Source organism: Macaca mulatta, chromosome 5 (assembly GCF_049350105.2).
Source record: "Macaca mulatta isolate MMU2019108-1 chromosome 5, T2T-MMU8v2.0, whole genome shotgun sequence".
NCBI lineage: Eukaryota > Metazoa > Chordata > Mammalia > Primates > Cercopithecidae > Macaca > Macaca mulatta.
The window spans coordinates 111,257,199-111,271,922 of NC_133410.1; the positions used below are offsets into that span (position 1 = coordinate 111,257,199).

General features: G+C 34.7%; 1 protein-coding gene across 5 annotated transcripts in view; it reads left to right on the forward strand.

Annotated features, from left to right (window-relative positions):
* BANK1 (B cell scaffold protein with ankyrin repeats 1) overlaps positions 1 to 14,724 on the forward strand; it is a 319,844-nt gene that overhangs the window by 117,655 nt on the left and 187,465 nt on the right. For all 5 annotated transcript variants that reach the window (XM_001108807.5, XM_078002029.1, XM_078002032.1 and 2 more), the window contains one exon: positions 13,778 to 13,974. In XM_001108807.5, the coding sequence (XP_001108807.4) occupies positions 13,778 to 13,974 (197 nt within the window). The remainder of the gene's footprint in view (positions 1 to 13,777; positions 13,975 to 14,724) is intronic.

Consider the following 14,724-nt stretch of genomic DNA (forward strand, 5'->3'; position numbering starts at 1 on the left):
ACCCACAAGTACAAATTTTCACCTCTTGCCAATAATAATTTTAGCATATTCTCAAGCTAATTTTATGAACTGATGATTCTGTTTGAATCAAATAATATAAAATAAAACAGCCAGTTTGAATCTTTCAAATTTTTTTTACCTGAGTAAGCAAAAAAAGATTTTTCCAAAATTGTACTATTGTTATTCACGCTTACAGTGTTTCTTCAAAGATTCTATATTTCCCCAAATGTGAAGTTTGAAAACATACTGTGGTTTACAACATACTGTGGTTGGAGTCTGTGAGTACAAAACAGGAAGGAAAAAAGAAGGGAGAGAAAGAAGGAAAAAAAATAAACAACAAGGTTGATACCAGGATGAGAATTTGGCCTTCTTCATCCTAGAATCACTCCGTAGACAAGGAATTACCTCTGGCCTGAGTATACAAGAAGCATAGATAGAGAAGACAGGACATTGTTACAGAGTCAAGTAAATCTGGCCTCAGGATGCAACCTAACACTGCGTATCACAGGCAATGTGCTATCCTGAGTCCAGCTTTAAGGAACAAGCATTTAGGAATGATAAGCCCTTCTCCAATTTTCAGTGACCTTTATAATCCCCTCTCAGCTCATTTCCATTACCATAACAACACATGTTCTGAAAAAGTAGAGGACTCTGTAATTATAGATGAAAAAGGTAAGCCTGTGGACGTAGTATTTTCTCCCAATTAGAAGCACCTTGATGTGAAAGATTATTAAGTGATCTTATTTATTCATTTATGTAACAAGTGCAAACTAAGTGCCACTCTTCTAGGTGCTCCAGGAACAGGCGGCCTGTATAGGAAAGTTCTTCTTCATGAAACTTTTATTTAAGTCATTGAGAGTAACAGAGTAATAAAACAGTAGCAACAAAATAAGACCATTGCAAATAGTGATAAGGGTTATGAGAAAAATAAAGTAAGAGGATAGAGAGTAAGTGATGAAAAGCCATGTGAGGATTTTACACATCGCTTAATATCATCTAATTACATAAGACAAAATATTACTCTTGCTGTTAGGCAGAGAATAGATTATGGTGTGTAAAAATGGAAACAGGGACACCAGATAGGAGACTGTCCTAGTAGTGGCAGGAGAGGCTTGAAGGTGACTGTCACCTGGGTGGTAGCAGTGGAAGTGATGAGACTTGCTTGAGCTTGGTAGATATTTGAAAGTAAGGATTGTGGGACATGCTGATAGATTGTAGGTGAAAGAAAGAGAGGACTGGTCTGTGTGTAACTAAATACATGTTTATAAAAATATAAATAAAATAAATATCAATGCTGTTAACTGAAATAGAGGTACTATGGCAAGAATAGTTTTGACAGTGTGATGACATTGTTTTGACAGTGTAATCAAAAGTTCTAGTTTGGCTATGTTAATTAAAATAGAATAAATTGGTTGGTATTAAGTATATAAGTCAAACACCCAGGAAGGAGCTCATATGTGATATTCACAGCCATAGCCTGAATGAGATTATTCTGCAGAGAGTGCAGAGCAGGGCAAAGGTCTGAGTCCTACACATTGTTGTATTTAGAGGACTAGGAGAGAAATTTCCATAAAGAGACTGAGAAGCAGCAGTCACTGAACGTCTCTTAAAAGCCAACTGAAGATAATGTTTCTGAGAGAAGAATATGATCAACCATGTCATGTCCTTCTCCAGAGAGAAGTGAAAAAAAGCCACAAAATAACTTGTGATATACACAACACCATCCATTAATGCTAGAAATGTACCCCCATGGATCTAGGTACTCCCAATTCTTTGTGCCATGAAAATAATGTAGATATATTGGTTTCTAGTGAAACTCAGCATCAAAAGGTATTATTTACAGAGCAAATGCCTGGGAAGATAAAGAATTAATATTCTGATACACTATGTACCCCAAACATATCAAGCCACAAAATATCTACAAACAGATGGGAATGCAGACTGATTGAGACAATGCAAAATGTTAATGAGTGGAGAGGTAAAAGAGCTATCCAGATAAAACGTAGAACAGGTCTATGTAAAATTTAGCTTTTTTGCTCATCTTCCAATGTAGTGAACTGCAGTTTCATTTGCTGTATACCCTTTCCTTATTTTAAGCATCTCCAGAGTTTGTATCAGATAAATAACACTGAGTTAAGATGCATAAATATTGGGAAAGGTATGATTAGAAGCTATGGAACAAATTGTGAACAAGTCCATGTGAAATACAAAGGACAGAATAGCAGATGCATCAAAAAAAGTAACAGTTTAGGCAAAGAACTCAAAAAGTAGGAGAACACCAGCATCAAGAGGCAGATGATAAAGAGCAGACAAGGCTTGAAGGCTGAAGTAGCTGGCTGCATTATCGCCAGTCACTTTTTTTTTTTTTAATTGAGACGGAGTCTTGCCCTCTCGCCCAGGCTGGAGTGCAATGGTGCTATCTGGGCTCACTGCAAGCTCCGCCTCCCGAGTTTACACCATTCTCCTGCCTTAGCCTCCCAGTAGCTGGGACTACAGGCATCTGTGACCACGCCCGGCTAATTTTTTATTTTTATTTTTAGTAGAGACGGGGTTTCACCGTGTTAGCTAGGATGGTCTCAATCTCCTGACCTCGTGATCTACCCGCCTCAGCCTCCAAAAGTGCTGGGATTACAGGCGTGAGCCACCGCGCCCAGCCCATCTCCAGCCACTTTTACGCCATTCCTGTCTGGCTAAGTATCAGTTTCTGACTGAGTCATCTTGGAAGCTGAAAAGATGACCTTGAAAGATGAGAATTATTCATACATTCTCACAGAACAAACTTTTGACAATGACGGAAACCTGAAAAATAAGCATGTCCTCTATCTACCCATGACACCTGGTTTACTATAAGAAATTATATTGCTTGTGATCATTATCTACAAGATGCAAATGGAAATTACTTTTGTAGGAATATAATAGGTAATGTTTAGTTGAAATATTATTCTAACAATACTGTTTTTCTAAAAATGCTATTGATTGCATATTTCTCTAAGAAATAAATTATTATAAATATTGTTTAGCATGTGATTTTCAATTTGTTTTGTATAAAGGCTATTTGGAAGTTAGCATGATGTGGACTTAAGTTGGGATTGCAATTTTAAAATATTTTTAAAGTAGATGATTTAATCTATAGTTACTGATTTGACTGATGTTTATTCCCTTTTTACTTTCATCTGATATTTACAAAGGTCTGTGCTGTTATTCTAATGGTACCTTTTATAATTGTCCATTTATATACCTTTTTACATCTTTGAAATTTATTGAGATTTGCTTTAAGTTCAACATATGATCAGTTCTTCTAAATAAATATTTCTTATGTACATTAAAAAATGTCATTCTTCAGTTGTCAGGTACAATGTTTTACATATTTCTTTATATTAAACTTGCTTTATTCAAATATTCTGTGGCATTATTAATTTTGAATCTCCTTATTCTACCACAGTGAGAAGTATGTTAAAATTAGCCCCTAAGATAATGATTTTGTTTCTCCTTATATTCCTTCACTTCCTTTTTATGCTTTATATATTTTGAGCCTGTATTTTTAGACACCTAAAATGTTTAACTATGTCTTCCTCATAAAAATCATGAAAGTATGACCTTCTAACTCTAGTAATGGTTTTTGCCTTAATTTTTTTGTCAAATATTATTATAGCTACCTCAGCTTTCTTGATATATAGCTACTATATGCGCGGTTATGTCTTTTTTCCTCCATTAACTTTCAAACTTTCCTCGTGTTTTAAAATATGCTCATTGTAAAGAGGATATAGTTTAATATATTTGTTTATGTCTGTGTTTTATTTTACCCATACTGTTAAGCTTTGTCCCTGAACTACAACATTGGGTTTACTTATACTTGAAAATTATAATTATTACTCATATATGTGAATTAATCCAGTTAAAAATGGGCAAAAGACAATGTAACATTTTTCAAAAGAAATAGAAGAAAGGGCAATTACATATCACCAACAGATATATGAAAAAATGCTCAACATCACTCATCATTAGAGAAATGCAAATCAAAACCACAATGAAATTCCACCTCATTCCAATCAGAATGGCTATGATGACAAAGATAAGAAATAACAAATTCTGGGAAGAATGTGGAAAAAGAGGAACTGATGCACTGTGGATAAGAATATAAATTAGTACAGCTATTATGGAAAAGAGTCTTGAAGTTCCTCAAAAAATTTAAAATAAAACTACTATATAATCCAGCAATCGAATTACTGGATATATATCCAAAGGAAATGAAATCAGTATATTAAAAATATATCTGTACTTCCATGTTTATTGCAGTATTATTCACAATAGCTAAGATGTGGAATCAACATAAATGCCCAACTACAAATGAATGGATAAACAAAATGTGTTATATATCACAATGGAATACTCTTCAAGCATAAAACAGAATAACATCCTGTCATTTGCAAAAACAGAAGAACCTGAAGGACATTATTTTAAGTGGAATAATCCAGGCACAGAAAGACAAACAAACAGCATGATCTCACTCATACGTGAAACCTTAAAAAGTTGATTTCATGGAAGCAGAGAGTAGGATAGTGGTTACCAGGGGCTGCAGATGGGAGAGGGCAGGGAAATTAGGGGTGATTGGTTGATGGGTACAAAGTTACAGTTAGGAAGAATAAGTTTTGGTGCTCAATTACACCGTAAGGTGGCTATAGCAAATAACAATGTAGTGTATATTTATAGCTACCTATAAGAGAATATTTTGAATATCATCACAAAGAAATGATAAATGAAAAGTGATGGAAATGATTATCCTGATTTGACCATTATACAATGTATGTGTGCATTGAAACATACACTGTACCTTATAAAAATGTATAATTATGTGTCAGTTATAAATAAAAAGTTAATTTAAAAAATGTTCCAATGTTTGCCCATCATAAAAAATAAAAATAGAACTGTAATATGATCCATCAATGCAACTTTTGGGTATATATCCAAAGGAAATAAAATCACTGCCTCGAAGACATATCTGCACCCCCATATTCATCGCAGCATTGTTCACAGTAGCCAAAATATGGGAAAAATGTGATTGTCCTTTGATGGATGAATGAATAAAGAAAATGTGGTATACATCTACAAATGAATATTATCCCACCTTTAAAAAAAGGAAATACTGCTGTTTGAAACAACATGGACAGACCGGAAGGGCAGTGTGCTAAGTGAGTTAAGTCAGACACAGAAAACAAATACTACATGATTACCTCATCTATATTAGAATCTTTGAAAAGTCAAACTTACGGAGAGTAGAATGGTGGTATTAAGGGGCTTCAGGGATGGGAGAAAAGAGGAGATATTGGTCAAAGGACACAAATCTTCAGTTGTAAGATGAATAAGTACTGGAGATCTAATGTCCAGCATGGTGACTGTGGCTAATAATAATGTATTGTATCTTGAAATGTACTAAAAGAGTAGATCTCAAGTGTTCTCACTACAGACAACAGAAAATTATAAATGTATGAGGTGATGGGTATGTTAATTGTCTTGATTGTGGTAATCATTTTACAATGTGTACATATATCAAAATATCTCGTTGTACACACTGAATATGTACAATTTTTATTTGTCAATCATACCTTCATAAAATGTAAAAAAGATATGGGGCAAATATAATACACATAATTTTCACTTCTATTGTAGTATTTTCCATTTACTCTACTGAAAATGTATTTTAAAATATGTAAACCATGACAGAAGAGGGAAGTTTTTTACAGAAACTGTGAATGGAATGGAGAGAAAGTCCACTACTTTGTACATTTTGCAGTTTTATGTAGCTCTCTGTGAGGTTAACCCCAATTTTCTTGTCTATCCACTTTTGTTTAATTATTAGAACCAAGCCCCTATTGTTTCATTTATTTAATGCCATGGTTCTCAATCTTTAGCAGGCTTCAGAGTCGCTTGAAGGATATGTTAAAATTCAGATTGCTGCCATCTCTCTTCAAATTTCTGATACAGTAGGTCTGGGTTGGGTACAAGAATTTACATTTCTCACAAATTTTTATATGATGCTGATTCTACTCCTCTGTGAATCACCAGTGAGAACCACTGAGTGAACAGTAATTGATTGGCATCATTTTTATGTACATAAATCAAATTGACATAAATCAAATTAAAGTCAAGGTAGATTTTTTATTCCATCACTCTGTGTCCTTGAATTAAAATCATTGGTGCAGAGGCCGGGCGCGATGGCTCATGCCTGTAATCCTAGCACTTTAGGAGGCCGGGGTAGGTGTATCACCTGAGGTCGGGGGTTCAAGACCAGCCTGACCAACATGGAGACACCCCGTCTCTACTAAAAATAGAAAAATTAGCCTGGTGTGATGGTGCATGCCTGTAATCCCAGCTACTCAGGAGACTGAGACAGGAGAATCGCTTGAACCCGGGAGGCGGAGGTTGCTGTGAGCTGAGATTATGCCATTGCACTGCAGCCTGGGCAACAGAGCTAGACTCCATCTCAAAAAAAAAAAAAATCATGGATGCAGAATGAAGTAGTCTTAGAGTGACTGTTCATCTAAAAATATGTTTTCCCATACCATTATTTAAAAAAAAAAAAACAAAAACTCAGAAATGCTTACAAAAAGTTTAATGTACTCCACTTCATAGTAGGTATTCTTCTAGATACTGAAGGAAGGTAGAAGAATGTGGGATAAACAGGACACAGCCCACACTCTCAGAGGGCACAGAAGCCAATGAATGAGAAAACAAAACTACAAAAATAAGTGTCCTGAATACAGTGTGTGCCCTACGCATAGCACTTAACATGTGTTTTGCTTACTCTGTCAAACAGGTCTAAGCACTTTACTTACACTGTCATTTACTTCTTCACAATGATCCTGAAGTAGGTACCATTTTAATCTTCACTTTACAGATGAGAAGTTGCATACTTTGCCCAGATGGTAAGTGGCAGAGCTGGGACTTGGATCCAGGCAGCCTAGCTCCAGTGGCCACTTTGCTAGTCCCTGGACGACTATGCCCCGGTACCCTATAGTGAGCAGGAGCTCAGGGTGTCATGGGAGCACAAAAGAAAGAGGACAGTCAGAGGAAACTTTATAGGGAAGATTATCTTAAATTTAAAGGAAGGTTCTCAAGTTTTTCTGCCTCATTATATAAATTACTATTATAATGAATAACTTCTAACGACAAGTTTGAAATAACCTCAGATACTCTTTTCATTATTTTTACAATCCTAGAAACATTGTAATTTTTGTTTCGTAGTATATGATTTCCTTCATATCAGCCATTTTGTCTTTATGGGTAAATACTGCCCTTTAAGAGGAAGCCCTGTGTGGTTCACAGATTAATTCCCAGTCCCTGGAAGAATTTCTAGTGCTCAATAAAAATTTATTATATTAATTACTTAGCTAATGGTAACCAAGTGAACCATAGACTGAATAAAACCCTGGTATCAATAGATACAAATTAGTAATATTTGAGCTCCCCAAATAAAATGATTCTTCTTCGTTGGACTAAGGCACTAATTTAGATTGTCATTTTTTTTTTCATTTTATTTTGTTGTTCTTATTCATGGCATCTGCTATTAGCAGAATGAAAAACTGGCATGTTTGCCTTCTGAATATGCTGCACTGAACTGTCTGTGCTCAAGTACCAAGGCACATATGTTTGTCTTCTCTGGGCCAACACACAAATTGTAGGTTTTTCAGGGTCAACAGTAATAGGCATCTATAATTGTATCATAGAGTTAGGAAAAGAAACATGAATAGTATCTATTAGTAACTGATAACAGGAAATAGGCTCTCTAATATCCATTTACTTTAATTAGGAAAATGTTTGCATGGGTTGGCCTCAATTAGAAACACACGCGCACACACACACACACACACACACACACACACACACAGGGGAGGTGGGGCCAAATGGGCTTTTTAATTAATGTCTTGAATAAGTTATGACTTAGGAAACTCCCTCTTTCTTTTGCAATTGTTATGCAGTAACTATCCTCAAATGTCTGAAATTCTTTGAAATTCTTGAGAGGTTCAGAAACCACTGTATACCACACCCTATTATTAATCCACCCTAAGAACACCTCCCTCCCCTTTCTGAAAGGACTCATTTGCTTACTGGATTCTGCCATTACCAAATAGTTATTTAAAAAAATGTTCAGGTTTGAAAACTCACATTGTATTATTCTGAAAAGGAAAGAAACTTAGATGTAGAACTTGTTTTTATGCCTTCTTTCTGTAAGTTATGGTTTACCAAAGCCACCACAGCATCTTCCTCACTGTACTGGTCAGGGTTCTCAAGAGAAATCAATAAAATGTGTGTATATATGTGTGTGTTGAAAGATAGAGATAGGTTGATAGAAATATATGTTATCTATAATCTCTCTATAACATATAAATATATAAAGTATGTATTGAATACATAGATTAAATTATTAAATATATATGTAATAGATATTATAAATATATAAATAAATATTTATAAAATATAAATATTGGCACGTCTGAAATATGCAGAGCAGGTTGGCACTTGGGGCTTCCCTAATCATTCTCATATTCCATTTTCATTTTGTCTCTATAATACGTATATGACAGTGCTTCCAAAGGCATCTTAAGTTCTACCCACTCCTTTTACTGCCCATAAGATTTCTGAGATTTACCTCCTTGCCTTTGTGCATTTTATTATCAAATCATTTAACATTTTAAAAGAACAACTCCAATGCTCAAGACTAAAAGGTATTCCTTTTAAAATGCTGAAATAGTCCTTACTAATGAAGTACAGTTTCCTTGCCAGACATATTGATTTACTGCTTTGTGGCCCTAATTTCTTGAATGTCCATGTGAGACCCATCTAAATAAAGGCCAGCAGGTAGCATTTTACCTGTAAGGCATAGCTCTGTACCAGAGTGCCCAACCATCTGATCCCAACCCAGCCCATCTGGTTTATGCACTTTTACTGTTCAACTTTTCCTGGATCTTTTCCTGGTTCTTGGTTATTGTCTTGTTAAGACACAGCAGAGACAAAGTTGGTAATTTTCAAGAGGAATATTTTTCTAATGAATGTAGAGGAAAAGAATGCAAGTACATTTGTATAGAAATAAAATTTTTAGAGGCTTCTGACTTGAACCAGGGTTTAGCTACAGATTGGATGGATTGGGGTAAACATGAAACTGTCCAGCTCCTTTTACTGCCTCAACATTGTCTGGGTTTTCTAGTGGAAAATGGAAAATAAACGTATTTAAATATTGTGAGATTTAATTTTAGTTGATATCAATTCTAGGAACTTCTAACAAACACTTCACATCTCCCTTTGCTTCCTAGAATTACCTCCACACATGGACTCCAAGCTCCCAGGCTCTTCGTCTGTGGCCTTAAGTCCTGCTTCAACCTTGTTTTACTCATTGCCTACTTCTCTCTGGCCATTCTAGCCCACAGCCCTATATAAGACGGCACTTCATAGTGTGTTCTCAAAGACTCTTTTTCTGAAATCAGAGCATCTTGCACCACCTGCCACATCCTTGTTCTGTTGATCTGCTCTTACTCAATCTGCCACTAAGTACCTTAAATCCCTACCTCTCCAATTCCATTTGTTAACCACCATGTTTTCTTCTTCCTTTTCCTCCTCCTATCATTATTGCTGCTAATTTTAGGGTGGATTCCATCCACTCTGGTATTCAGTAAGCAATGAGTCCCTTCTGGGTTTGAGGTCACATGCTCCATCTATTTCTCATACTTCTTGTCAACTCATCATGCAGATCCTTTGGATGACAGAATATCATCATTTTAGAACCCAATTTTTACAATTTTACAAAACTTTCAAATCTTAAGCATACAGATCAACAAAATACAGAATTTCCATCAAAAAATTTAAAATGTACAGTCTTGCAAAGAAATTATCTGAGAACAAGAAGTAACTATTCATCTTCACCCAAAGTTTTTCCTGTTGTTTGTCTATGCCTGACAATAAAAATAAAAAACAGAGAATCAAGGCTGTAGAACTACTCTTTCTTTCTACTTGCAGGTTGGTTGTGGAAGTGGATTCTAACCATTCCTGGTTTGGATTTTAACTGAGTGGGCCCAGAACACAGAGATAGCCTGGGAGAAGGTCTCATAAGTCACGGACTTCAATGCTCACAGTTGCCTCCCGCAGCTCCACAGTTTTTCTGGCCTCACCCTGAGGAGCAGTATACAGGGGCCGTAGTTTCTCTCAGAGCCTCCCTGACTGTATGGAGGAGCAAAGAAAATAAGGCACCATAAGTCAGAAAATAACTGGCCATGCTGCAATGGGAAACCAATTATGAACTCCCTCTCCAAAATTAAAAGGGGCCTCTGGATTGCTTTAAAATGCATTTGATTCTCATTATTTGCAGTAGTTATGTTCTGTAAAGTAATCGAATAAGTCAGTGCTGAACCTTTGCTCCCAGGAGAAATATAGGATTAGGTTCCTGTGAGCTTCTGGTCACAATGTTTTCATCAATCAATTGATACATAACCTTGCTTTATGTGTGTTTCTGTTTAAAAATACCTTATTTAATATATACTGTTGATTCAAACTGAACTTACCATCAACACTGTAACTCATGCCTGAATGAATTTATCTAATACATGTATTTTCTCCATAAGGCACGCCACTGCTTTCAAGTGCTTAGAAATACTACACAGCACTTCAGCACTGTGCTTGGGGGCCATTTTAAACAGCTAATTCACCAAAATAAACCACAAAAGCTGTGGACAGTTGTGGCACCAAATGGACTGCAAACAGGACATTTGTTTATAGTATGAGAGCTGAAATAAGGAGGCATAGGGTTGCCTTGTTTGACCCCAGCTGGGAATGTGTGCTTTGGGTGACTCAAATTTTTCGTTGCTATATACATATGTCTGCAAATGCCTGGAAAAGTGTCTTAAGGGGTTACAAACAAATTTTAGTGAGTAAATGAATTTGCATAAACAGAATTCCCTATTAATGAGGACTAGCAGTACTTTTTGCATGGAAGAATACATTGGACATAGGTTTAATAACTGAGCAGATGTTGTGGTCATCAATTGAATATTAAGAAAATTAAGAGGCCTAAGTTCAAGTAGCTTGTGCAAATGACACTATGACTAAATACTAGAATTAAATTAAATTGTATAGATTTAATCCATACAATCTGGCTCCAAAGTCCTAATGCTTAAGTGCTACACTATATTGCTTATCATGATAAATAAATATTAAGTTTTAGAATTTTGGTATTTAAGTAATAAAAGGCATTATTTTGAAGTTTATTTAACAAGAAGAAATTAAGACTCATTTGAATATAGTGCAGATTAGGACCTAACCTATTCAACTAAAACATTTAAAAGAAAGAGTATCTTGTATGAAGTTTCCTGAGATAATTAACAAGAGAAATACCAAGTGGATGCAAATTCTAATTTTTTCTCTTATTTAAGAGAATATTTTAGTAACAAGAATTCAATTATAACAATTAATGAGGCAGGTTCAATGTTGAGTTTAATAGTAAAGTATATATCTATTTATGAATTTTCCACTGCTATATTTTATATAATATGAGAGGTAACAACAAAACTGTAGCATAGGGTTTTGATGGACTATTTCCTTTGTGCATTTTGTTTACATTATAAAGGTTTTAGAAGCATGATAACCTTGGCAGCATTTTTTTGTTTCTTAAAATTCTAAAAAGAATTATATGTCTAATCTTTTGACAGAATTGGAAAAGTGACACCTCACATGTTACATAATGGTTCTCCTGTCAGAGAGCAGAAAGTTTCATAAACACAGCAATGCTCTGTTTTTACAGATCCACAGAAATAATAACATTTCATCAGGTTTCAAATCCTATTATGAAAGGAATAAAAATTATGTTTCTTCAACCTTTGCAGCTACCTTCCCTATTCTAATTGGTGTCTGATTAAAACCCAGGAAAAAATACCTTCCAGAGAGTTTCTTGACTTAAAGCATTTGTGGCATGGCATCAAGCCCAGAAGAATATCAGAAGTTCTATAATTTTGACCCCCAACCCTTTCATCTTATAAATTAGGAAACTGAGGTCCACAAGATGAATTCTTAAGAACCACAGATTTAGTGGCTGAGCTGGGATTAGAATGCAGATTTCCTGATTTTTAATCTTCTCTTTATTGTGTGCTTTGTTGTTTTGCCCCAAAGGGGCCACCTGGTCATTCTACTCTGAATGAGTATTTACTATTCTAGATAAAATAATGATTTATGAAAACAAATGGATTACATGGTCATGAATTTCCAGTTTCAATACTCATCTTACTGTTAAATTCTTGTTTAATGCTCATATTCCAAACTTGAGTATATTTTCATTTTATTATTCTAGTGAGCTAGGTTAATCTTTTGAAAGCTTTGGTTTGATTACTTCTGTTTAATTATTAGCCATCTTTTGTAGGGATTGCCTCAAAAAGTTTAGGAGCAGCTCTGCACAAACAAATGTATGATTTGATTTCTTTGCTATGTGACAATTCACCTGTTTATTTGTATTTGTAAAGCAAGTGACATTGGACTTTTCTTTAAAAAATTCCCCCAGACATTTTATTCTATTCTCATGAAATTACTGTTTGAAAGACATTGGCTGAAACAACTGAAAACTAAAATTTTATTTGGTCTAGAAGAAAAATGAAAAGTAAATTTGTCACACCTTGGTTTGAATTATGGCTTCTCTATTTACACCTTGGTGATAAAAACAGAGGCAGTGAATCTAGATTAATTAAATGAAAATTGCCATGAAATGAAACAAATGTACACTGTAGATTAAACACATTCTAAACGTTTATTGTATCTCCTAAACAAATCTATTATTTTAATCTAACAAGTAAGACTGTAAATTGTTTGCAAAGTAAATGTGTACATTTAAGAAAATAACTACATAGTGTATGAACTAAGATGATTAAAGCAAATTCACAGTTTTCAAAAAAGCAATGAGATGGCTGTTTTCCATTGCATTAAAAGTTTACTGGAAGACAATTGACTTTGGTTTTGATTCCTTTGATTATTTTGCTATAAGTCTTCACCTTACTTCTGATAATGCCACAGCTATTATGTTGATGTGGCATAATAAAAAGTAATTTCCATAACTTTTTTTTCAGCTAAGTGCAAAAGTATAGAATAATAACAAACCATCATTCGTTTGTGTTTTGTTTTGTCATTGGGATACAGGTTACATTCATCATTTTATAGTGATATAAAATTAATGAATGTCTTCTAATTGATAGTTAATAATTATGAAAAATCAAACTCTTTAAGACATTGATATAAAAGTTGTAAAATCCAGATGGAAATTTCCACACTGAAGTTATTTATAAAAACGCTCACCTGTATTTTCTGTTGCAGTTAGTTTGTGAAAGAAAAATTTTATATAGAAATCTAGTATAACCCCTCAAAGAATTTCATGTTCATTTCAACTTTGGAAGGAAGCAAACTAGGCGGGGAGGTAGAATACAAAATTATTTCATAGATGAACTTACAGAATTTTTTTAATGTAGTGTTTGGTTAATGTCTAGGTACATTCAAAAGGAGTTATTACAGCATGTTTTTCTTTCTTTTTTTTTCATTTAAGAGGTTGATGTGGCTTTTTAAATTAAACAAGTAAGCTTACCTGACAAATAAGATTGGTGCATTAATGCTAGTGAGAATATGAGTTTATATTTATTTTAATATAGGAAATTGAGTGAGGGGAAGATTCTAAATTGCTAAAACTATTGATGGTTTCTTTTAATGAGATTGCCAATAAAATCAAAACATTAAATCCTACTACTTCTTATGCTTACAGATATTCATTTCAAAGAACTTCCAACTCTTCTCCACTGTGCAGCAAAGTTTGGCTTAAAGAACCTGGCTATTCATTTGCTTCAATGTTCAGGAGCAACCTGGGCATCTAAGATGAAAAATATGGAGGGTTCAGACCCCGCACGTATTGCTGAAAGGCATGGTCACAAAGAACTCAAGAAAATCTTTGAAGACTTTTCAGTAAGTTTTTTTTTTAAATTATATCTCTGTATATTCTGTTTGATATTGTAGAAGAAACTGTAAGAAGAAAAAACCTGTTACCTTTACCATTTTGTTTAAGAGTCTAGATAAGGCACTATTAGGCACATGAAAAAAGATCAATAATTGTGAGTTGCAGAAAAACAATTTGATGATAATTCAAAAAGTCTACCTAATAAAAAATTTATTTATTTATTTACTTATTATTTTATTTATTTATTTATTTATTTATTTATTTATTTTTGAGATGGAGTCTTCCTGGATCGCCCAGGCTGGAGTGCAGTGGTGCTATCTTGGCTCACTGAGAGCTCTACCTCCTGGGTTCATGCCATTCTCCTGCCTCAGCCTCCTGAATAGCTGGGACTACAGGCGCCCGTCACCATGCCCGGCAAATTTTTGCATTTTTAGTATAGATGGAGTTTCACCATGTTAGGCAGGATGATCTCAAACTCCTGACCTCAAGTGATCCGCCCAGCTCGGCCTCCCAAAGTGCTGGGATTACAGGCGTGAACCACCTCACCCCGCCTAAAAAGTGAATTTATGTTGCTTAAATTTGTTTTCCTTGTGTGATTCCTTCTCCTCTTCCCTGTTAAGTCCCAATTCTGTCTTATGTAGGTTGAAGCCCCAAATTACAGAACACTTTTTGAAGAATGTTAGTTTTGTAAGAATGTAATCAAAAGAAGATTTTAAGAAGGAGTGGATGCTATCTCAGTACATAAAACATACTTTGTG